The sequence below is a fragment of the Procambarus clarkii genome, chromosome 23 (genome assembly GCF_040958095.1).
Source record: "Procambarus clarkii isolate CNS0578487 chromosome 23, FALCON_Pclarkii_2.0, whole genome shotgun sequence".
NCBI lineage: Eukaryota > Metazoa > Arthropoda > Malacostraca > Decapoda > Cambaridae > Procambarus > Procambarus clarkii.
The window spans coordinates 32,184,211-32,209,894 of record NC_091172.1 but is presented as its reverse complement, the minus strand read 5'-3'; the positions used below and the strand labels follow the sequence as shown (position 1 = coordinate 32,209,894).

Below are 25,684 nucleotides of genomic sequence, written 5' to 3'. Positions count from 1 at the left end.
CTATTGCTGACGGTCTTACCATCACCTTACATGGTGCGTAAGTTGGCTACACTGGCCTGTAGTTTACTGTCTCTTAAACTGGCTCACTCCCAACTTTCTGGTAGTTTCCTGTTTCCTGTGGCCTATTACACACCACAGAGAGAGAGAGAGAGAGAGAGAGAGAGAGAGAGAGAGAGAGAGAGAGAGAGAGAGAGAGAGAGAGAGAGAGAGAGAGAGAGAGAGAGAGAGAGAGAGAGAGAGAGAGAGAGAGAGGGGAGGGGAGAGAGAGAGAGAGAGAGAGAGAGAGAGAGAGAGAGAGAGAGAGAGAGAGAGAGAGAGAGAGAGAGAGAGAGAGAGCGATTGAGCGTGTGCGTATTTGGTATTTGTGCGCGCACATGTGTGTGTATATAATATTTGTGTCTGCAGGACGCGGTGTCAGCTCTTGGACCCTGCCTTTCTACTCCTCGGTTGGCAAGGGAATTAACTCATAACCCAATTTCCTTTATCATAGCTACTACATGTATATGTCCCACTCCCGCACGTCTGCACGCACGCGTACACTCATATATATGTGCAACCCGTTCTCGCAAATTAAATAAGTCAATATTGACTTATTAAATATGTGCATAGGTGACATACTTAACATAATAGTTTCCCTTGAAAAGCTTCATAGAAAACACCGACCTCGCCTAACCTACTTAGTATGTTAAGATAAACATCTTAATGCTTCGTAATTACAATTATTACCTAACCTATACCTATAATAGGTTAAGTAACAATTGTAATTACGAAGCTATAAGATGCTTATTTTAACATACTAAGTAGGTTAGGTAAGGTCGGTGTTTTCTATGAAGCTTTTCAAGGGAAACTATTATGTTTAGTATGTCACCTATGCACGCAACTAATAAGTCAATATTGACTTATTAAATTTGCGAGAACGGGTTGCAATGTGTGTGTGTGTGGGGGGGGGGGGGTGGCAGAAGACCAGCTGCTGGAGGAGAGGAAGGCCAGACAGCCACGTCAGAGGCATGAGCCTCACGGAGAGTATTAGCCAGGGACACATGTTCAGGGAACACTGGTATAACAATATTTCCACTCACCCTATAAGATGGTCCTTCAACAAGGAGGGTCCACCTGTGACACCACTATAATGTACCACTACTATTGTAACACTACTAAAGTTGTACACAGAAATATTGGTGGTGAGAAGTAAAATAGAGGAAGGAAGATAGGAATAAGGGATGGAGGAATGGAGGAAAGGAAAGATTTAGAAAACGTGGACAGGGAGGGGAAAATCGTCTGTGGGCAACAGAAAACGAGGGGCGCACGGGAAGGGGTTGGTAGGATAAGGCGAGGAGGTGGTAGGAGGAGACAGGAGAATATTGTGGAGGGGTAGGAAGGAGCAGGAGGAGAGGGTAAGTGAGAGTAGAGAGTAGCCTGAGGAATACTAATATATATACTGAGTAACACTTCCTACTGGTTGCACTTGGTGACACTTTGTTATTGAACACTGTATTTATATTTAACGTAATATGAACTGATATATGATGTACCACTGATGGTTACACCAGAACCAAAGGTACCCTTCCAAGGAAATGCTACACAGGATTAACTACGCTGCCACCATCTGCCTTGTCCATTAACTATATCAAGTAATGAGGCAAGAAACATTGCTAGACTTGAAGAGTTCTCTTTCTTTAACTGTCAGTAATTACGGATATCCAGAGGATAAGAGGATCCAATAATTGACACAGACGGAAAGCTTAACATGAGTTTATTGAGAACAAATTATGATATTCACCACTATAAATCCCTACTCTGACACTGGCGCTACTGGCAATTGTTAAAGTAATTCACACATGGAAACGTATCAAAGATCACACACATTACCTTAAGACCACTCTCTGCCTCTCAATCTGGTGGATTTACTCTGTCTCTCCCTGGCTGTGTGATGTCTCACACACCAGCTCGCGACCCTGGTATCCAGCGCTCTATATCCTAACTATCATACAGGGGTATATATACAACCAAATCAGGGGGGGGGGGCATTTTACACTCTTGTGGGAATGCCTGGTGTGGTCCTATTCCTAGCTGATTCAGCCTACACGGGAAAAGGTGTTTTGTACACCTAAATAGTTCGTCAGCATATTAAGGTGTCAGCTTCCCGTAGTGTGCAAAAAAGTACTCAAGATGTACCATTAAGTTGTTTGCCAAGACCATCAGGATTATTCATAAACAGGAACAAGCTGACTAGGGAGGAGCCAGAAAATATTTCAATTAACTCTAGCTGAAGCTGAGGTCACAGGCTGACCTTACCAGGCCGTTCTCATGGTGAGTCATGGGTGTACTCTCTGGGCGTTACAATACTCCCTCTCCCAGGAATTAAGACAACAATTGGGTGTATCTAAGTTAAGCCTGATTTTGTCTTATCCTAACGCATCCATTATACCATATCTACACCCTAAAAGAAAAAAAAATGCCAGTGACATATTGATAAAAGTAAACTAAATTAACACGATGCAAAGTGCATTATACAGTTACACTTCAGTAAGAACAACACCCAAATGTACAATGAAAGAAACAAAAGTACAAAAAAAAATATTGGCAAACATACAAGTAATGATCCCCTCATACATGATACAACTCCGAGGATCATAATATGATAATAAAGTATATTAATGAAAAAAAAGACAAGTCCCGACTGCACACAGCAGTCCAGCAAGGCTTCCCCCCGAAGGCTGGAAGTCCAAAACAAAATCGCCTTAAATTAGCATGACATATAAAAGTAAAAAAAAAAAAAAATCCTAATGGAACAAAAAAAAATACAAGTAACTAAAAAAAATATAATGTTAAAATACAAGTAATAACGCACTCCTACATAATGCAACCCTGAGCTACAATACATGATGACAAAGAATACTATGAAACAATGACATATCTTGTCTGCACACAAGGCAGCCTAGCAAGTCTTCCTCAGAAGGTTTGAAGAACAAAACATACAAAAAAATAACCAACAATCATGATAAAAATATATAATATTCCTACTCTAACATTTAAATCTAAGTAATTATAAATAAGAGGTAACATTATACTTAAGTGGGACATACTCCAAACATCAGCTGGGCACCGCATGACCAACAGCCAATCTTATGAGTTATACAAATTATAAAACGTGGTAAAAATATAAAAACAATTGACATGAAAACTCTGCAACAGAACCGTAAGTTTACAGAATACTTAGTATTAGAATACTTAGTACTAGAATATGTACAGTACACAAGTATATGCCAGTACATATACCGCCCAAGACAATAGTGCCAGGGCCAATCTCCATGCACCCTGCACATACTGATAGGAAGACTACCTCTTTGTTTAACGCCCCTGCCAGCCTACCCCGTCACCCTGGGGTCTGCCCCTGCCAGCCTCCCCCGTCACCCTGGGGTCTGCCCCTGCCAGCCTCACCCGTCACCCTGGGGTCTGCCCCTGCCAGCCTCACCCGTCACCCTGGGGTCTGCCCCTGCCAGCCTCCCCCGTCACCCTGGGGTCTGCCCCTGCCAGCCTACCCCGTTACCCTGGGGTCTGCCCCTGCCAGCCTCCCCTGTCACCCTGGGGTCTGCCCCTGCCAGCCTACCCCGTCACCCTGGGGTCTGCCCCTGCCAGCCTCCCCCGTCACCCTGGGGTCTGCCCCTGCCAGCCTCACCCGTCACCCTGGGGTCTGCCCCTGCCAGCTTCCCCCGTCACCCTGGGGTCTGCCCCTGCCAGCCTCACCCGTCACCCTGGGGTCTGCCTCTGCCAGCCTCACCCGTCACCCTGGGGTTCAGTTTTTCCCGCGCTTGGCGAGTCAGCTGGTCGGGATAAACAAATGCGTTGCCAAATGACATATTTTACATTATATTTGCATAGCTATCGACAGGCGAACCTGAAGCTCGTTAATGCCTCTCCGAAGCCGCTAAATCAAACAAAATCGCATCGCTATTGTTTCCAGTGATAACTGATGACCTTACAAGGAATCAGGTATTATAAGTATTGGATTATTGCAAATTAAATATAAAAATTGGTGCGATTGTTCTATATAATATAAACATACACAGTGTAGCCAATCAGTCGGCTGGCTGTGTCTGGCGTTACCTGTTGATGCGTACCAAATCAGTTCAATTTATCACAGACAAAATATAAAAAGGTTTGATAGTTGATGAGTGGTGGCAACACCGGGGAGTGGGTGCACGATGCACGATACTATACGTTATCCCCGGGTTCCTTCATTAATCAATTATCGGGGACTCTTCTATATTTATTACTGTCTGTGATACTCTGGAACTCTGATGACTAACGCCGCCAGTGGTGTTGAGCACTTCAACCATGGTCATGTAACACACACAGATATTTACGGGTAAAGTGAGGTAATTGGACTGTTGTGTCCGGCGTTCCGCCAAATGGCCTCATTTGTGAAAATATTGCATTCTCAAGGACTTTTCCGGCCATCAGCGGATTATATTCCCATTTACGTTGGTAGAATTCCAATGAACGTCGCTTTTGCCCTGGTGAGCTCGGTGAGCTGTACGTATTGGTGCGTGTTGGTACGTGTTGGTGCGTGGTGATGCGTGTTGGTACGTGTTGATGCGTGTTGGTGTGCGTTGGTGCGTGTTGGTACGTGTTGGTGCGTATTAGTGCGTGTTGGTACGTGTTGGTGCGTGGTGATGCGTGTTGGTACGTGGTGATGCGTGTTGGTGTGCGTTGGTGCGTGTTGGTACGTGCTGGTACGTGTTGGTGCGTGTTGGTGTGCGTTGGTGCGTGTTGGTGCGTGCTGGTGCGTGGTGATGCGTGTTGGTGTGCGTTGGTGCGTGCTGGTACGTGTTGGTGCGTGTTGGTGCGTGTTGGTGCGTGTTGGTACGTGTTGGTGCGTGTTGGTACGTGTTGGTGCGTGTTGGTGCGTGTTGGTACGTGTTGGTGCGTGTTGGTGCGTGTTGGTGCGTGTTGGTACGTGTTGGTGCGTGTTGGTGCGTGTTGGTACGTGTTGGTGCGTGTTGGTGCGTGTTGGTACGTGTTGGTGCGTGTTGGTACGTGTTGGTGCGTGTTGGTGCATATATATATATATATATATATATATATATATATATATATATATATATATATATATATATATATAATATATATATATATAATATATATATATATATATATATATATATATATATATATATATATATATATATATATATATGAGTAACCTGGCTCCTAACCTAACTCTACCACACAGGTAGTGATAACCAAGACAATGCTCACGACATGAATGATATTCTAGCTCACCTATTCGAGGGGTAATGGGAGGGAAATTATCTACCTTTAATTCTTTCTGCTACGAAGCCGACCTATCCTCTGACATGGGTCGTCGAGGTCCTCGGTCTGGGCGTTCGGTCCTCCTGTAACAAGAGAGCAGTACATAATACATGAACATCATAACAGCATGAACAGGCCACGTGGAGGATGAACAACCCACAGGCGCCAGACAGGCGGCGGCAGACAATGTAAAAGTTACACCTCTGTACAAGTTAGCCATAGAGTCAGGTCAACGGTCATCGAATCACAAAGAGGTCAGAGTTGATGCCGTCATGAAAATCTTCAGGGATTAACCCCTAAACATCAAAGGTAGAACCCTCATGTTCAGCTGAGGAGCAACAGATCAGGGGAGAGTCAGTTGAGTGGGCGCAGCCCAGTAGGAAGGTGTGTGTGGACTCGGGGAAGGAACATCATCTCCCGGAAACGGTGGAACAACATACGAGTAAGTACGGCTCTCTTGTACTAAAGCACCTCATTCAGTACTCTTGGCCTCTAGTAGGGAATATAGTTAGGGAGTGTCTTATTTAATTATTTCAAATAAAGTCAGATATTAAGTGTTATTAAATGTGTATTAATGGTTCCTTGCCTTAGTGATATTGGGCCTACCGTCCCCTTTGCCCCAGTGACCTAGTGTTCTTAATTATCCCGTACTCCTCCCCCCGTTCGTTTTCCGTGTTGAGGTATTAGTATTGGGTGTGTCCCGCCTTATTCTTGTGTACACTATAGTTCCCAAGTGGTCAGGATTATTCGAGTGTCAGGCCAGGATCCTTGTACCGTTTCAATTGTCCCCTACACCTGTCCTGGTAGGTTATTCCATCTGCAAGACCTACGAATCTCACTCCGGTCCCCTGTCCTTTAACTCAGGGTGGTGGCAGCGTCACTCGGTAACTCATACGATAGGCTGTGACTACGATTATCTCTATCTTTCTGTCTCACTCTCTCTCACTAGTGTCTCACTCTCCCTCGCCCTCACTCGCTCTCGTTCTCCCTCCCTTGCTCTCGTTCTCGCTCTGTCTCACTCTTCCTCTCTCTCTCGCTCTCTCCCTCGCTTTGCCTCACTCTTCCTCTCTCACTCTCTCTCTCTCTCTCTCTCTCTTTCTCTTCTGTTTACTGGTTTACGTCTTCGTATGACGGCCCGAGTGTTAACATCTTACATGATCGATAGCATCTGTTATTACCATAGAAAGAGCGGAGATTGCACGGTTAGCTCAGTGGTAGTAGCGGGTGCGCGGTCGAGATAGATACAAGGCGAGATATTACAATGGGGGTTATTACACTCCGTTGATCAGGTTCCACACACAAGGTCCTCAGTCGGTTCGTAGATGCGCGTCCTCGCCGTGCCCACACTCTGCAGGCAGGTCCTCCTCCTCTCCCTGAGGCATTAGAGATAGGTCCCCGTGCACGTCGTCCTCTTCGTCACTTCGCTGGAACTGTGGACAAAACTTGCGATCCGGACCAGCATCCCCTCCTCAAAACTCCGGTGAACTTGGCCCAGCCGCAGCAGCCCGCCTGATGTGTTTGAACGTAGCCCGCAGGGGCGTCCTCACGACCCCGCCCGACGTTCACCTCAGCTGCAGACTGTCAGTAATAGAGCTCTTGGCGCTCCAACACCAGCCAATCCTTGCATCTATGCACCCTACAGGAGTCAGTTGATCTCCAGCGACGCCTGCGGTATCAAAGCGGTTGCTTGGGTCCACTGGTTGGGGCTTCGTAGCCTCCAAATCGGGAGCTTGTTTGAGCGTGACCGGTCTGAATAACGGGCCGTGACGCACTGAGCCCGCAGGGGCGCTGCCGCCCAGTCCTCCGCCTTGTGACGTCACATCGCCCGAAGGCTCCTCGCCATTGGTCAATTACGTCACGTGACCCTACCTGGCCAATCAACAGACGGCTGGCATCATGCTCCTTTGGCGGGAAGCGGAATGCCTCGGCGCCATCTTATAACACAAAAGGGCGTAAGCCACTTGTAAAAACCAAACTAAATCGGCAAACTCTCCCTATCTTCATATATATCAAAATGTTCCCTGAGCATCAGAGAACGTGCAGGTTACAGAGATATGACTCTTGATGCCGGGACAGGAAAGATATAGGGGTGGGACACCGTCACATATCCCTCCCCTTAAAATAAGTCATATCTAATGAAGAGCACTTGAGAGGGCAACTGGTGTTCTTGCTCCTCCTCTTTCTGGCGTGCCTCTCCTCCAGTCAGTGACGTGGCTCGTACCACCTCGCCAGTCACTCACATTACTTCTCCACCTTACATGGGACTGGGTAAGGTGGGCGTTCCCAGAACACCCGTAAGAGGTCCTCCTTTCGTGTCCCCGAGTACGTTCCCAGGACTCGTTATCTCTATAAAACTCAGTGTATGTAGTGCCTCCATTACGCTATGCACTCTGAGGTACTCCTGCACCCCTACTGCGTCCTACAGGTACTCCTTGCTTTCTTTCACGCTCTTCTCTTCGCCAGTCTTCTCTCTTCCCGGTTCCTCTCCTCCTGTAAGTGTGTTGTTTCCTCACAGCGACACTTGTTACCTGTCCTTCATCCAGCAACTTCCTCTCTTCCACACTAGGCTTTTGCGTTGACCTAGTGTCCCTCTGGCTAGGCTGGCGCCTACCCTGAGTGTACCTGTTCCCTGCTTTCTTCTTACTCCTGCCATTCCAATACCAACCATTCCACTGCTCTCGACGAACATCTTCATTCCCCCACGAAAGCTTCCCTGTAAACGCCTTCCTAGGATCGTGGTCGGGCCCAATTACCTCACTGTGGCTCACCTCGCCACGGTGGTTCTTCTTACCCCTACCACTATTTTCTCGGCTGGCGTAATGTACAGCGAGTAGTGGCTCCTCCACTCTGTCCCTCACAGCCGCTTGCTCACTCACTGAGCACACCTTGCTCATACCTCCAGGTGGAGGGAGTGCGGCCCGCAGCTCTTCCATCACCCCAGGCGCCTGTACTGCTGCTCCTCCCCACTCCTCCACGTGCATCATTAGGCTTAGTCGCAGGTCCTCGTCGGGGCTCTCCACGACCTCTCTGCACTCTCGCCCCTGTCGTCGTCCTCTCTGGTAACTTCATCATCGGTGCGGTCGGCTCCCTCACCGCTGCCTGAGTCACCTACAGCCGTCGGGATGTGCCCCCTGGCCTCTCAGCCGTCGGGATGTGCCCCCTGGCCTCTCAGCCGTCGGGATGTGCCCCCTGGCCTCTCAGCCGTCGGGATGTGCCCCCTGGCCTCTCAGCCGTCGGGATGGACCCCCTGGTGGCCTGTCAGCTGTCGGGATGGACCCCCTGGTGGCCTCTCAGCCGTCGGGATGGACCCCCTGGTGGCCTGTCAGCCGTCGGGATGGACCCCCTAGTGGCCTCTCAGCCGTCGGGATGGACCCCCTGGTGGCCTCTCAGCCGTCGGGATGGACCCCCTGGTGGCCTGTCAGCCGTCGGGATGGACCCCCTAGTGGCCTCTCAGCCGTCGGGAAGAACCCCCTAGTGGCCTCTCAACCGTCGGGATGGACCCCCCTGGCCTCTCAGCCGTCGGGATGGACCCCCCTGGCCTCTCCTGGACCTGGCTGTAACTCCCTTGGTGACTCCTAATGTCGCTAGTGTTCGATCGTCTTCAGCAGCTGGCACTCGGCCAGGCACCAGACCTCGGGTGACGGGAGGACTAATTCCGCTCTCACGTGACCAAACTTGACCCTGTCCGGTCCCTGTGATAGCACTGACCATCTGGATCTCTCGTCCCATATACATGTGCACGAGGTGAATCACGCTCAAGGCGTTATATGACAAAGAGTACTGGGAAGACGGGACACCGCGAGTGTAGTTCTCATCCTTAGATAACTACACTTAGGTAACTACACCAGCCCGTAGCTACTTACCACAGTCTCTCCTCATGAACCCGTTACTGAGAGAAGTGTCAGTTAATTAACATTATTACAAACAACTGAACTAATAAGACAGGTAATAACAATAAATAATAATATTGCCATACTACCCGGCCCTCCCCCTCTACCACCCAGCGTCACTGCAACTTCCTCAACAACACATATAAATATTATTATATATATTATATATATATATAGATGTATATATATATATATATATATTTATATATATAAATATATTATATAGATGCTATAAATATTATTATATGTGACCTGATCAAATTTTCCATTTGCACAGACCCGACAACTCTGCCCCGTCCCTCACCCACACTGAGGGTGGGGGCCTGGTAGCCTGGTGGATAGCGCGCAGGGCTCGTAATTCTGTGGCGCGGGTTCGATTCCCGCACCAGGCAGAAACAAATGGGCAAAGTTTCTTTCACCCTGAACGCCCCTGTTACCTAGCAGTAAATAGGTACCTGGGAGTTAGTCAGCTGTCACGGGCTGCTTCCTGGTGTGTGTGTGTGTGGTGTAGAAAAAAAAGTAGTTAGTAAACAGTTGATTGACAGTTGAGAAGCGGGCCAAAGGAGCAAAGTTCAACCCCCGCAAAACACAACTATGTGAACACACTACACAACACTGCAGCGCATGTCTCGGAACACCCTGACAATCAAAGCTTACTGTCACTTCAATAATTATAAAATCTTGTAAGTGACTGCCGAATATTACACAATAATATTCCAGGTTCGAATCCCGGGTGGGACAGAAATAGATGGGCACATATCTTTTCACCTAATGCCTTTGTTCACCTAGCATTAAGTAGCTACGGAGAAGTTAGTTTGTTGTGGGTTGCATTCTTGGCGGGGTTAGTAATTCGGCCTTTGAGGGGGGAGGGGCGACCTCGTTATAAGCCTAACGTGTATGAATACACTCTGGCTTCCTGTCCCCCGACACAACAGAATATTTTGTAGTATATTCCATTTAACAATAGAACCCCTGCACATATGACGGTAAAGAAAATGTGCAGTTCTAGCTGGCAAACTTTAAGGTAAACTTTAATAAGTGACGTAAATGTATTAAAGACAGACAATTTGGATATATGTGATGGGCGGTGGTGGTGCTGTTTGCTTTTCTAACACCACCGACCTAGCCTCTGGATCTATCTATCCAGTCTTTGCAGATAGATATATCTATCAAGTCCCTAGAGGTAGATATATCTGCTAAGTAACTCAGAATTTACCCAACATTGGCAGTGATCGAGGGTTGTGTGATCTACTGGTGCCAGGGGTGGAGGCGTCCAGACGGAAGTGACGGCACGAACAGATGACAGGGACAAGACGGGCAAACGAGGACAGACGGACAAGGAACAGACAGGGGGGGGAGGGGGGTGTTAATGAGGGCTCTGCTGTGTGGACTGATTATTGACAGTTGAGCATCGGCTGGAATGTTTGTTTCCAGGACTGCTGGACCGAGCACCTGAGATGACAGCGGACGCTCAGTGATGTGAATCAACAGAAAAGCAACAGCAGTGCGGATGAAGGCTGTATGTAATCAAGTTTTCTGGGTTACATAGAGTGCGAGTCTTGGAAGATCTCATCTTCCCAACCAGGGCAAACTTGAAGAGCCTAATATCAAGCAATCGCCTCGGAAGCCTCTATTGAGGAATTAATTAACCATGAGACAATGAGAAAAATATTGAAGCTGTATAATGGGATTGAACTCGCCTCCCTGAACGACTCAGACACAGGCACCACTGACTGGACCACGATGGGCTCAGAGAATGTCTTAGATATATCACATTGTAGTAATTTCATGGTCCATGAGAAGCAGTGTTACGAAGAACCAAATATTAATGAGAGACTGAGAAAGAGATGGGTTGTCTGAGCCCTCCAGGTGGACTCCGTATATTGATTGTCAATTTTTTGGATACTGTTGCAAGTGTCACCAGCAGAATTGACTATCTCTGGCACTCATGTTTACTCATCAAAGTGTACTTGCCTAGATCTCGTCAATCAGGCTGTTAGATGCATCTGTGTCGGACAGCATCTTCTTTGTCGCTATGATATCTGATCTATTCCTTCTCTCTCCCCCCCCCCCCATGGGGCAGTGAAGTTCTTTCCTCGTAGCTCATTCCCTTCACCTCACCTCACCTCACCTCACCTCACCTCACCTCACCTCACCTCACTGTGCCTCATTGTGTTGGATTTTGTTTTTCCCCTTTGGTTTTGTGTTTCATAATGTAGGGAGTTCCATGCCTGTGCGGCATACTCATGAGTGCGGCGTGGTGTTCACGTGCAGCATTCACGTTCATCTGTTTTATTCCTAATGTTTGAGTGTTTATGGTTGGTTAGAAACAAATTTACAGTAAACTGAGTTCTTACATCACACGTATAGTTTATTTCACAGATCGATCGCCTCTTTCTTTTGTTAGACATATATTATTTTATATTATATAATCAAATTATTTTATATAATTAAAATATACAATTGATAACCTCAAAGTCCATTTGTTCCTCATCATCTAACAATGATATGAAGGACCCAATGTTAAGTCAAATAACCTATATTAGGCACGGGACAGGTGGCCCCTGTGTATAAGACCACCACCAGTGTGTGTGTGACAAGCGTCTCTTAGCGAAAGTGTAATAAAAAAATCAACGTAGATTAAGTAAAGCCGTGAATGACAGCCCTGGACGACATCCTATCTATTGGATACGGTGCTCAAATAGGGAGAAATTGGTGCCGCGACAGCACAGTGCAATCGCCCACATAGAACGCCGCCGGAAAAACTTGAGAAGGAAGAGAGGAAGGAGATAGTTCAGGGCAGCTAGGACAAGCAAATTGTTTCAGACACTACCCTGGGGAACCCGCAAGAGGAGGTCCACAGCCGGACCAAAAACGAAGCTTTGAAGAAAAATTTGCAAATTGCCTCAAAGACCAAAAGAATGCACTTACAGATTCATTATATACGCAGGAAGCTTCATGTAAGCTTTGACCTGGTCAAAATGTAAGGCCACATCTGAGGTATTCCTAAGACAACAGCGATATACACCTATAAATCCAGGAGGTCACTCGTGCTGCGACGCTCCTGAGAGCCAGAGTGAGAGCCTGAGTGAGAGCCAGAGTGAGAGCCAGAGTGAGAGCCTGAGTGAGAGCCATAGTGAGAGCCAGAGTGAGAGCCTGAGTGAGAGCCTGAGTGAGAGCCTGAGTGAGAGCCAGAGTGAGAGCCAGAGTGAGAGCCAGAGTGAGAGCCTGAGTGAGAGCCTGAGTGAGAGCCAGAGTGAGAGCCAGAGTGAGAGCCAGAGTGAGAGCCAGAGTGAGAGCCAGAGTGAGAGCCTGAGTGAGAGCCTGAGTGAGAGCCAGAGTGAGAGCCAGAGTGAGAGCCAGAGTGAGAGCCAGAGTGAGAGCCAGAGTGAGAGCCTGAGTGAGAGCCAGAGTGAGAGCCTGAGTGAGAGCCTGAGTGAGAGCCAGAGTGAGAGCCAGAGTGAGAGGTTTAGAGGCAACCATTGTGTGGGAGGAGCACAAGAGGCGGCCTTAACCATACCCTCAAAAATATTACTGGTCGGGGGTAATTGGCTGAAAATCATGTGGGAAGACCTTCAACCCCAGCGGGTCGTCCTCGTCGTCGTCGTCGCCGTCGCCGCCACCACCACCACCCACACCACCACCACCACCCACACCACCACCACCACCCACACCACCACCACCACCCACACCACCACCATCATCACCACCACCACCCACACCACCACCATCCGCCCACACCACCACCACCACAACCTGATATACTCAGTAACTTATGAAGAAACTATCAGGTGGGCGGAGGCTGGACGCTTAGGCGGCCACACCGGCCACTCTCCCACAGGCGGTGACCTGGCCATCTTGGTGGGGCGGTTGTGGGCGTGTGTTGTGTCCTGTGTTGTGGGCGTGTGTTGTGTCCTGTGTTGTGGGCGTGTGTTGTGGGCGTGTGTTGTGTGTTGTGTCCTGTGTTGTGGGCGTGTGTTGTGTCCTGTGTTGTGGGCGTGTGTTGTGGGCGTGTGTTGTGTGTTGTGTCCTGTGTTGTGGGCGTGTGTTGTGTTCTGTGTTGTGGGCGTGTGTTGTGTGTTGTGTCCTGTGTTGTGGGCGTGTGTTGTGTTCTGTGTTGTGGGCGTGTGTTGTGTGTTGTGTCCTGTGTTGTGGGCGTGTGTTGTGTCCTGTGTTGTGGCCGTGTGTTGTGTCCTGTGTTGTGGGCGTGTGTTGTGTGTTGTGTCCTGTGTTGTGGGCGTGTGTTGTGTGTTGTGTCCTGTGTTGTGGGCGTGTGTTGTGTCCTGTGTTGTGGGCGTGTGTTGTGTGTTGTGTCCTGTGTTGTGGGCGTGTGTTGTGTGTTGTGTCCTGTGTTGTGGCCGTGTGTTGTGTCCTGTGTTGTGGCCGTGTGTTGTGTCCTGTGTTGTGGGCGTGTGTTGTGTGTTGTGTCCTGTGTTGTGGGCGTGTGTTGTGGGCGTGTGTTGTGTGTTGTGTCCTGTGTTGTGGGCGTGTGTTGTGTGTTGTGTCCTGTGTTGTGGGCGTGTGTTGTGGGCGTGTGTTGTGTCCTGTGTTGTGGCCGTGTGTTGTGTGTTGTGTCCTGTGTTGTGGGCGTGTGTTGTGTCCTGTGTTGTGGGCGTGTGTTGTGTGTTGTGTCCTGTGTTGTGGGCGTGTGTTGTGTCCTGTGTTGTGGCCGTGTGTTGTGTGTTGTGTCCTGTGTTGTGGGCGTGTGTTGTGTCCTGTGTTGTGGCCGTGTGTTGTGTGTTGTGTCCTGTGTTGTGGGCGTGTGTTGTGTCCTGTGTTGTGGGCGTGTGTTGTGTGTTGTGTCCTGTGTTGTGTTGTGTGTTGTGTCCTGTGTTGTGGCCGTGTGTTGTGTCCTGTGTTGTGGGCGTGTGTTGTGTCCTGTGTTGTGGCCGTGTGTTGTGTGTTGTGTCCTGTGTTTTGGGCGTGTGTTGTGTGTTGTGTCCTGTGTTGTGGCCGTGTGTTGTGTTCTGTGTTGTGGGCGTGTGTTGTGTCCTGTGTTGTGGCCGTGTGTTGTGTGTTGTGTCCTGTGTTGTGGGCGTGTGTTGTGTGTTGTGTCCTGTGTTGTGGGCGTGTGTTGTGTCCTGTGTTGTGGCCGTGTGTTGTGTGTTGTGTCCTGTGTTGTGGGCGTGTGTTGTGTGTTGTGTCCTGTGTTGTGGCCGTGTGTTGTGTGTTGTGTCCTGTGTTGTGGGCGTGTGTTGTGTGTTGTGTCCTGTGTTGTGGCCGTGTGTTGTGTGTTGTGTCCTGTGTTGTGGGCGTGTGTTGTGTGTTGTGTCCTGTGTTGTGGCCGTGTGTTGTGTGTTGTGTCCTGTGTTGTGGGCGTGTGTTGTGTGTTGTGTCCTGTGTTGTGGGCGTGTGTTGTGTGTTGTGTCCTGTGTTGTGGGCGTGTGTTGTGTGTTGTGTCCTGTGTTTTGGGCGTGTGTTGTGTTCTGTGTTGTGGGCGTGTGTTGTGTGTTGTGTTCTGTGTTGTGGGCGTGTGTTGTGTGTTGTGGAGGACGGTTGTGTCGTGTGTTGTGGAGGACGGTTGTGTCGTGTGTTGTGGAGGACGGTTGTGTCGTGTGTTGTGGAGGACGGTTGTGTCGTGTGTTGTGGAGGACGGTTGTGTCGTGTGTTGTGGAGGACGGTTGTGTCGTGTGTTGTGGAGGACGGTTGTGTCGTGTGTTGTGGAGGACGGTTGTGGGCGTGTGTCGTGTGTTGTGGAGGACGGTTGTGTCGTGTGTTGTGGAGGACGGTTGTGGGCGTGTGTCGTGTGTTGTGGAGGACGGTTGTGTCGTGTGTTGTGGAGGACGGTTGTGGGCGTGTGTCGTGTGTTGTGGAGGACGGTTGTGTCGTGTTGTGGAGGACGGTTGTGTCGTGTTGTGGAGGACGGTTGTGTCGTGTTGTGGAGGACGGTTGTGTCGTGTTGTGGAGGACGGTTGTGTCGTGTTGTGGAAGCCGGTTGTAAAGCAACACCAGCCCGGCCGTCCTCCTGTTTAGACAGTGTTTACAGTAACAATATGGACCTCCGTACACGTATTGACATAATGGACAGTTAGATAGTCAACTTTGGTACTATTGAATATGGACAAACTGGAAAAGATTTTGTATTTATGTTGCTAATAAAACCTAACCTAACTATCCTAGGCCTAATACACGCAGTCTAAGGCCTATTATAGTACATATATGTGTTATACTAAGCCTAGGAATATATAAGTTTGGTTTAAAACTGTATTTTTGTCCAGACTCTGTAAAGTGAACAGCACCAAATATTTCTATCTAATTTTTCATTACGTCAAAATACGTACGATGGTGTACATAGTTACAATCAGTACTATCTAAACAGGGGGGGGGGGACGGGTTAATCTATTGTCTTGTTACTCTGTCCCCCCCCCCCCCTTCCTTCTGTCTATCTAAGTGACCCGCAAGACAAACTTAAACAAATTTTTAAGTTAATCAGCAAATTATATAAAAAAATTTGAGTTGTACACTTCTGTGAGTTGGATAACTTTCGGATTTATTGGATAAGAAGCTGTGAAGGTCCACGAGGAGGAGACGAGCCCTCCAGTGTATTAGTGCCTTTGTAAGAATGTAAGAATATCCCCCATCTTATGTATTACCACCAACCCATTGTACCTTCTGGTGAGTAAATTATTATTATTATTATTATTATTATTATTATTATTATTATTATTATTATTATTATTATTATTAAACACTCAACAAGATAGACGACAAAAATGTCATATATTAATTTCATGTTTACAATATGCAACACTCTAAAGTTGCACACTCTTCTCCTATGCTATTCAGGTACTCAACATGGTCGAACTCCAGCTCTTGGTCTCTCAATATCTTTCTTCTTTGTAACTATCAGATCTCCATATTAATATAACTGCAATACATATAAGCAAAAAGTTTATTTCAGAAAATATTGAGGCGATCCTATTGGGATCGATCTTGCAAAGAAGACAACGTAGCCTTTATAGTGATCATTGATCCGGTTTTGTTCTTCTTGAGAGTGAGAGTGTAATAGTGATGAGGAGCAAGTGTAGCCAAGACGTGAAGCCGTGTTCATAGTCAAGATGTACACGGGTGGTAGTCGAGTGTCTCAGAAGGTGAGGCCCACACTACTCAGATGCAGGAGGGGGGGGGGGGTTACCTTGGGGCACCCGGGGTGGGGAGAGAGAGAGAGCTAAGAGAAGGTGTATTAATTGTGAGAGGCTGTGTTATGAGGCGATTTGTGAGACGCCTAGTCGTGAGAATTAATTATCTGGTGATTTGTGAAGAACAAGTTGTGAGGTCGGGCCCCAAATAATTACTAACAGAATCAAAAGGCCTTAACCTTACCTATCCTAGACCTAGTTGGTCACGAAATTATATTATGCATGGTTCACTTCTTTTGCGATTTATTTCACCCAGAACTGTACAAGAGCTCTTTAAATAAGAATGAATGTTTCAACACACAATGTCCAGCTTTTCATATGAAAGGTACCAAGCGAATAAGACCGACAAACCACCTCGATGAAAGCAGCTACAACACTATTTATCAGGATGATATTTTAGCAAGAGGAGGAGGAGAAGAATGGCTAAAAATGTCCAGACTCTACCACCAACTCGGACAAATGCTAGAGAGGACGCAAACACAGTGGCCTCCTTACCAGAGCCTCAGATATTAACACCAAGTAAGGCATCCAGCACTTCCACTAACATAATATTTTTTTTGCTAACATTCATGGTATAAAAACACGCAAATCTAACAAAATTCATTTTATAGGTCTCCTCCTACATGAGGCAAATGCAGTGTTTGCAGCCCTAACGGAAACCCACACCAAGGACTACCATGATGGTGAAATATGGATCTCAGAGTACAATCTTTTCAGATGTGACAGGAAACACCGGCTTCAGGGTGGGGTCAGCCTCTACATCAAGGACACACTCATCTGTACTGAGCTGCTAAACACCTCAAACTATATGGTGGAAGTGCGGATAATCAAAACAGAGATCCTAAATGTAGTTATTGTCCGTGTATATATATTCATGGACTAAAACATGCATGATACATATATTCACATAATACAATAAATATATGTACACATAATACATGACATGTATACACATATGGATGGCATCTGACCTGATGACAGGTCCGCGGCTCATCATCAACAATTAATTACCAAACCACTCAATCTGCAACTCCTAAACAAACCCTGATTGGCCAGAATCCTTATGATCGTTGGCACTGTAAACAAGAAAGTCTAATTGGCATCTGTAACTACCCCGCCCTCTCCCCCTCCTCCCGTCAGCTGGAAGCACCCACTTCAACCCCACTCTAGTGATTAATTACTGTTGGCTAGCTCAAGTTGGCAGGATCACCTCGGCCAGACAAATGATATTTAGGTTAAACTGATGCTTCATGTGTGAGCACGCACACACACACACACACACACACACACACACACACACACACACACACACACACACACACACACACACACACACACACACACACACACACACACACATACACACACACACACACACACACACACACACACACACACACACACACACACATACACATACACACACACACACACACACACACACGCGCGCACACACACACACACACACACACACACACACACACACACACACACACACACACACACACACACACACACACACACACACACACACACACAATTCTGAAGGGAATTGATAGGGTAGATAAAGACAGGCTATTTAACACAAGGGGACACAGGTGGAAACTGAGTGCCCAAATGAGCCACAGAGATATTAGAAAGAACTTTTTTAGTGTCAGAGTGGTTGACAAATGGAATGCATTAGGAAGTGATGTGGTGGAGGCTGACTCCATACACAGTTTCAAGTGTAGATATGATAGAGCCCAATAGGCTCATGAACCTGTACACCTGTTGATTGACGGTTGAGAGGCGGGACCAAAGAGCCAGAGCTCAATCCCCGCAAGCACAACTAGGTGAGTACAACTAGGTACTCACACTCACACACTCACATAGTCTGTCAGTCAGCCAGCCTCAGGGAGGGTCGAGGGAAGGTCGCGCAGGAAGTGAGATGCAGGAAATGATGCAGGAAATGAAGAATGAAATAAGCAACCTGAAAAGAGAGCTGACAGCAGCAAAGGATTAGATTAGAGCCCTCAAAGAGAACAGTATCGATGCTGAGACTCAGATGATCATCCAGGGAGAAGGTAGTAATAGCATTTTGGAAGAGAATGCCACAATAAAAGCAACTTTTGCAGAAATGCTAAAAAAAATAACTCTGAAGTAATGTCTACAGTGATGGAGGTAGCCATGAAAGCAGCCACCTCACAGGAAGTGGCACGCTCCACTAGCCAACTGCTGTAAAGGAAAAGATCAGTGGTTGCTGTGGGTATTAAAGAGCAGGAAGGCTCTAATAGGAAAGAGTGGAATGATAAGGCCAAAGTGGCTGTGAATGAAATACTGAAGGCACTAGAGATGGAAGGGGCTGAGCATAGCATTGAGAAGGTTTTCAGGTTAGGCTGGTACAACAAAGACCGAGACCGTGTGTTAAAGATAGTGTTTGCAAACGAGAACACAAAGGAGAAGATTCTAACAAGGAAGAGCTACCTGCAATATGTGGGAGGATTAAAAAATGTATTCCTCCAGAGGGACATGACAAGGGAGGAGAGAGCCATGGCAGCAGAAGCAAGGAAGAAGTGCAGGGCGAGAGGGAAAAACCAGGAAATCACAGCTTCCACCACATCCCCAGAGGCGAGGTGGAACCCACAACCAGCTATCCAGTAACACCAGCAGGGAGGGCAACCCAACCACCCTCCTCTGCATAGAAAACCCCCCTACCCCAAACCCTCCTGCCTCCACTCAAATGCTCAGCCAAATCTCCCTCCCCCACACCCCATCCCCCACACTTCTACCGCTCCCCTCCTCGCGCCATGTCCCCCATCCCCCCTTTTCCTTCCTGCCCTCCCTCCCCTTTCACCCCATACCCTCCCTGTCCCTCCACCTTCACTTGACCCCTCGCCCCTCACCCCAGTATCCTCTGAGACCCTGTTATCCACCTCACAAATCCTCACACCCATGGAACAGCTTCCCCCACCAGCAGAACACTCACCAAGGAGGCGATTTGAGAAGGGACATAAGAAAGTGAGCCGCAAGGCAATGTATACTAACATAGATGGAATTACAAATAAAGCAATGAACTTGGAGAATGGGTACTAGAGGAAAACCCAGACATAATAGCTCTCACAGAAACAAAGCTTACGAAAACCATAACAAATGCAGTGTTCCCACAGGACTATTATGTTATGAGGAAAGAGAGAGAAGGAAGAGGTGGTGGTGGTGTAGCTCTGCTGGTAAGAAAAGGCTGCGATTTTAAGGAGATGGTTATTCAGGGCTGTGAAGGTTTCAGTGACTACATAACAGGTACCATAACAACTAGAGGGCAAAAAATTATAGTCGTAGACATATATAATCCACCACCAATTGACAGAAGACCCAGACAGGAATATGATAGAAACAACATGGCCACCATTAATATAATAGAGAGAGCAGCTTCTGTTGCTAGCAGGAATGAATCTGGACTACTAATCATGGAAGACTTCAACCATGGGAAGAAAGATTGGGAGAACAGAGACCCGCATGGAGGACCAGAAACATGGAGAGCTAAGCTGCTGGACGTGGCAACAAGAAACTTTCTAAGCCAACACATCAAGGAACCAACAAGAATGAGAGGAGAAGATGAACCAGCAATGCTTGATTTGATATTTACCCTAAATGAGTGGGATATTGGGGAATCTAAGATGAAAGCACCCTTGGGAATGAGTGATCACAGTGTATTTGAACTTTGAGTACCTGGTAGAGCTAGGAATTATCTCCCCCCAAAAAGAACTAGGAAACAAAAGGCTGGCATACTGAAAGGGGAATTATGAGGAGATGAGAAGTTTCCTACGGGAAATACCTTGGGACACAGACCTCAGAGCTAAGTCTGTACAAGATATGATGGACTATGTCACCCAAAAGTGACAGGAGGCAGTAAACAGGTTCATCCCGGCCCAAAGGGAAAAATCCGAGAAGCAAAAGAAGAATCCATGGTATAATAGGGCATGTATGGAAGCAAAGAAACACAGAACACCAGAAAGCAGAGAGAGAAATACCAGAGATCCAGGAATGAGTACGTCAGGGTGAGAAGAGAAGCAGAGAAAAGTTATGAAAATGATATAGCAAACAAAGCCAAGACCGAACCAAAGCTACCAGAGGTCAGAGGTCAGAGGCAGCAGAGGTCAGAGGCACCAGAGGTCAGAGGTCAGAGGCAGCAGAGGTCAGAGACAGCAGAGGTCAGAGGCAGCAGAGGTCAGAGGCACCAGAGGTCAGAGGTCAGAGGCAGCAGAGGTCAGAGGCACCAGAGGTCAGAGGCACCAGAGGTCAGAGGCACCAGAGTTCAGAGGTCAGAGACAGCAGAGGTCAGAGGTCAGAGGTCAGAGGCAGCAGAGGTCAGAGGCAGCAGAGGTCAGAGGCAGCAGACGTCAGAGCGTGTGGCCAGAGACCCATCACCCAGCAGACAGCTCAAGTCAGTTCACATAATGGTCAAACTTGCGGACCGTTGACAAGTTAAATGGGAGCCATAAGTTATTACGGCTAAGTATTATGACCCATTAATAACCAAAATTTGGCATCTTAAAGTGGACAAATAATTGGCAAAGTGAAGTACAGGAGATGGGGGAGAATAGCGGGGGGGGATGGGTGATGGAACAGGTGGGACGGGGACAGGGGGGGGTGGTAGTGAGACAGTTGGGACGGTGACAGGAGGGGTGGTAGTGGGACAGGTGGGACGGGGACAGGGGGGGTGGTAATGGGACAGGTGGGACGGGTTGTTGATGAGCACGAGTTGAGAAACTTATTGTGAGTGTGTGAGAGAGAGTATGCTCACCTAGTTGTGCTTGCGGGGGTTGAGCTTTGGCTCGGTGGTCCCGCCTCTCAACTCTCAATCAACTGGTGTACAGTTTCCTGAGCCTACTGGGCTCTGTCATATCTACACTTGAAACTGTGTATGGAGTCAGTCTCCACCACATTACTTCCTAGTGCATTCCATTTGTCAATTACTCTGACACTGAAGAAATTCTTTCTAATGTTTTTGTGACTGATTTGAGTACGAAGTTTCCACCTGTTTCCCCTTGTGTGTGTGTGTGTGTGTGTGTGTGTGTGTGTGTGTGTGTGTTTTGAAGCTAAGCTAAGCTTGCTCTCTCTGCTGCCAGCGACTTGCCACTGCTTGTAAGGTGTGTCGTGTATTTCCTAGTATAAATGGAGATGAATGTTCATGGAGGTGAAGGGGAGGGAGATGTAGGGGTGCCTAGGGTGGGAGGGGTGATGGGGGGGTAATAAAGGGGGTGTCAGGGGTATTCGAGGTTTTGGGGGTGGTGGATCCTGGTGGGGTGGGGGGGGGGGGGAGGGGGGGTTGGCAGCAGCTGAGGCTACGAGCCCATAAACTCACAAATCCATTCAATTATGGGTCTGGCTCACATTTTCCGCCCCGTTTATCTTTTGTATTTATTAAAATGGATGATCTCGATAAGTATTTTAAATTAAAAAATATATATAATTTTAGAAGAATAAATTAAATGCGAATACATGATGTGGAAATATACCAGACTCATTACACACAAAAATCACAATAGCGTGATGAATCAAATGAACAAATCTTTAGGACCGTGACGAGGATTCGAACCTACGTCCGGGAGCATCCCAGACGCTGCCTTAATCGACTGAGCTACGACAAGGTCAAAAGAGTTGAAACCGAAGTTCTACTGAACTTTCTGGATCCTGCAGCCTCTCCGAGACACAAACCAGGGTTTTACACAACTCCCCCCTGCACTCGAACTATGTCAATAGGCCGTTCTGACCATGTTGTAGCTCAGTCAATTAAGGCAGCGTCTCAGATGCTCCCGGACGTAGGTTCGAATCCTCGTCACGCCCCTTGTAGATTTGTTCATTTGATTCATCATGCTATTGTGATTTATGTGTGTAATGAAGTAAGGGCGAAGAGGGAGAACGGCCTATTGACATAGCTCGAGTGCATGGAGAAGTTGTGTCTCACCCTGGTTTGTGTCTCGGAGAGGCTGCATTATCCAGTAATTTCAGTAGAACTTCGGTTTCAACTCTTTTGACCTTGTCGTAGCTCAGTCGATTAAGGCAGTGTCTGGGATGCTCCCAGACGTAGGTTCGAATCCTCGTCACAGCCCTTGTAGATTTGTTCATACCAGACTCAACGCGACGTCATTATTTTCACAGCAAATCAGCGAACGTGTTTCAAGTTGCATTAGCCAAGCAACCAATGGGAGCAGAGCTTGCAAGCATTGTTTACATTACGGCGTCTGATGTAATAGTCATGGCTGGGTAGAACCATAGAAAGCGTCACGCCCATGGAAACAATATCCAAAAGGAACGTCAATTCAACGCCGATTTAAACGTTATTAATGTCAGTTCAACGCCCAATTAAACGTTATTAACGTCAATTCAATGCCGAATTAAACGTTACTAACGTCATTTCAACGCTGAATTAAACGTTATTAGCGTCAATTCAACGCCGAATTAAACGTCATCAACGTGGAACATCGCCACTCTTGTCCCCAAGGGACAGCCACTCTTATCTCAAGTGATTACTGAAGTCTTCGTAACACAAGGAAGCTTTACAGGCAAGAATTAAAGAAGCTCTTACGTGCAAATGTCTGTCACAATATTGAAATATGATGAAGTGATCTCCACCAACTTACGAAAACTTTCGAAGAAAAACACAAATATCTGTTTATTGTCGGAAAACCCGACACCATTTACTAATATTTAATTCAATAGGCAGATAATATTGCTGCTGTTGTATACACAAGTTAACCCATAGAAAATGTAGCTTGTATTGGAATTTTCCATCAATAGAAAACGGGATATCATTGCCACATAGTGCCATAAATTCACCAGCTATTCTGTTGGGAATTATTCTTAAATACAGCAGTCTTTGGACCTATAACATCATAAAAACATCTCATTTGAATTAACTTAATTATCAGTATCAAAATAGAGTAAATGTGACCCTTCTATCACTTATTGACATCTGGACAAGGAGAGCCAGGCGTTAGTGGTGAGGGAGGTCAGCCATTGTTGTCAGACCATAGTGGCTGGAGCAAATTCAGCTCCTATAAAATCTAGTTTGGACGAAGTGTTATGAGGTCAAATTAGTGCTTCTTCCATCATCAACACGCAGTACAACATCTATATAAGGGAAGTGTCTTACCGAAACCCGTTTATCTAATAATTTCTGGCCAGTTAATGTTAAGTAGATATAGGGCGAACCGGTTAGGACACTAGACAAGCCACTAAACCCAGGTAATTAGTCCTTGGTCCTTATCTAATAATATATAAAGGTTTCATCTGACATAGCTGTCATATATTAGGATTCCGGCTTTACAGGTAGTGCCCTTTGACACGAACAAGAAGAGGAAGCAAAAATTAATGTTAGTACATCAATTACTTGGGTGGTGGATGCTAGCCTCTCACAAGGATTATTTGGTGTCTACATCCTAGTTATACCTGGTGGACTAGGCCTGCCATACAATATAATAAGGGCACCTCAATTTATTCACTAATATGTAGTTTAATACTGCAGTTTGATTGGCTGCATATATATAAATTTAATATAAACCCCCCCTAATGTGTAAGGATCGATTTGTGAGAATAATTGCAGAAATACAGTCCGCTAAACATCATACAAATTGCAATCGAAATATATAAATTAACATAAATATAAATTCTATAAATTCATACAAATTAAATGAATATAAATCTCACAGGTCGGTTCCCACATTTATTGGGAAATTCTTTTGGAAGTTTTATTCACTGTCTTTCGTATTATATATTACGAACTTATTACGTATTTATATATTACAAAGAAAATTATCTGCAATATTTTTATTTTGTTATCTTATGTTAACTAAGAGGAAAACTGCCTTAAAACTCGTTAAATAAGAGAACGTTGAGGAGCAGGAATATATTATGTAAAGGTGTGTGGCCCAGACAGGTGTGGGAGCCCCGTGTGGGCCAGACAGGTGTGGGAACCCCATGTGGCCCAGACAGGTGTGGGAGCCCCGTGTGGGCCAGACAGGTGTGGGAACCCCATGTGGCCTAGACAGGTGTGGGAGCCCCGTGTGGGCCAGACAGGTGTGGGAACCCCATGTGGCCCAGACAGGTGTGGGAGCCCCGTGTGGGCCAGACAGGTGTGGGAACCCCATGTGGCCCAGACAGGTGTGGGAGCCCCGTGTACTCTCCTAGTTGTGCTTGCGGGGGTTGAGCTTTGGCTCTTCGGTCCCGCCTCTCAACTATCACTCAACTGGTTTGAACGAGACTCAGTGTGCCTTTCTTCCCCCAAACCGTAGTTTCTGAACTGCAGCGACCGTTGTTTACTTAATTTCTGATGTTCTCATTGGTCGTGAGTGATAAAAGACCATCATTCATAAAAAGCATCAGTTCTCATCACCGTTAGTAAACCAAATGATGAGAACTGTGATCTTTCTCAAATTATTTAGAGCGGTGTTGATCAACATTGAGACGTCACAGGTCTACCAGGCCGATCAATATATGTATTGGTGACCTTTCACATTCTATCAACGAAAATGAAAGCGAAAAAACCTTACCTAGATTATTTTTGTAATGGAATTGGCAGGTTGTGTTGAGGACGGAAGCTACTGATGTTAGATAAGGCGTAACTGCGGTCTGTCTCACGCCCGGGACACCGAGGGACGTGCATGGGGGACACATCTAAAAGCGGCATTTTTGACGCAAGTTAAATCAGTGATGGTGCTCAAGAAGATGGTATTGTGCACTGTACCTTGTACCGCGCCATGGTGTGTACGGACCATGGAGTGCCGGACCAACCGGGCTGTGGTGGGTATGTGGGCCTGCGGGCCGCTCCAAGCAACAGCCTGGTGGACCAAACTCTCACAAGTCGAGCCTGGCCTCGGGCCAGGCTTGGGGAGTAGAAGAACTCCCAGAACCCCATCAACCAGGTACCGTCACCTGTGCACCTCCACGCTAGGCTGTGTCAACACACCTCACAATATGTGTGATAGAAAGATGTAATCAATAAAGAGAGGTAAAACAGAGACCAGCATATATATTAAATAATTAGAGCACGGAAGAAGACGACAGTGAGCAAGACACAACAGTGAGCAAGACACAACAGTGAGCAAGACACAACAGTGAGCAAGACACAACAGTGAGCAAGACACGACAGTGAGCAAGACACGACAGTGAGCAAGACACAACAGTGAGCAAGACACAACAGTGAGCAAGACACAACAGTGAGCAAGACACAACAGTGAGCAAGACACAACAGTGAGCAAGACACAACAGTGAGCAAGACACAACAGTGAGCAAGACACAACAGTGAGCAAGACACGACAGTGAGCAAGACACAACAGTGAGCAAGACACAACAGTGAGCAAG

General features: G+C 47.0%; 1 protein-coding gene across 1 annotated transcript; it reads right to left on the bottom strand.

Annotated features, from left to right (window-relative positions):
* Positions 1-12,212: 12,212 nt before the first annotated feature.
* LOC138367805 (uncharacterized) lies at positions 12,213-12,689 on the bottom strand. The gene has a single exon (XM_069329777.1). It carries the CDS (start codon positions 12,687-12,689, stop codon positions 12,213-12,215), a length of 477 nt encoding a protein of 158 aa, XP_069185878.1.
* Positions 12,690-25,684: the final 12,995 nt, after the last annotated feature.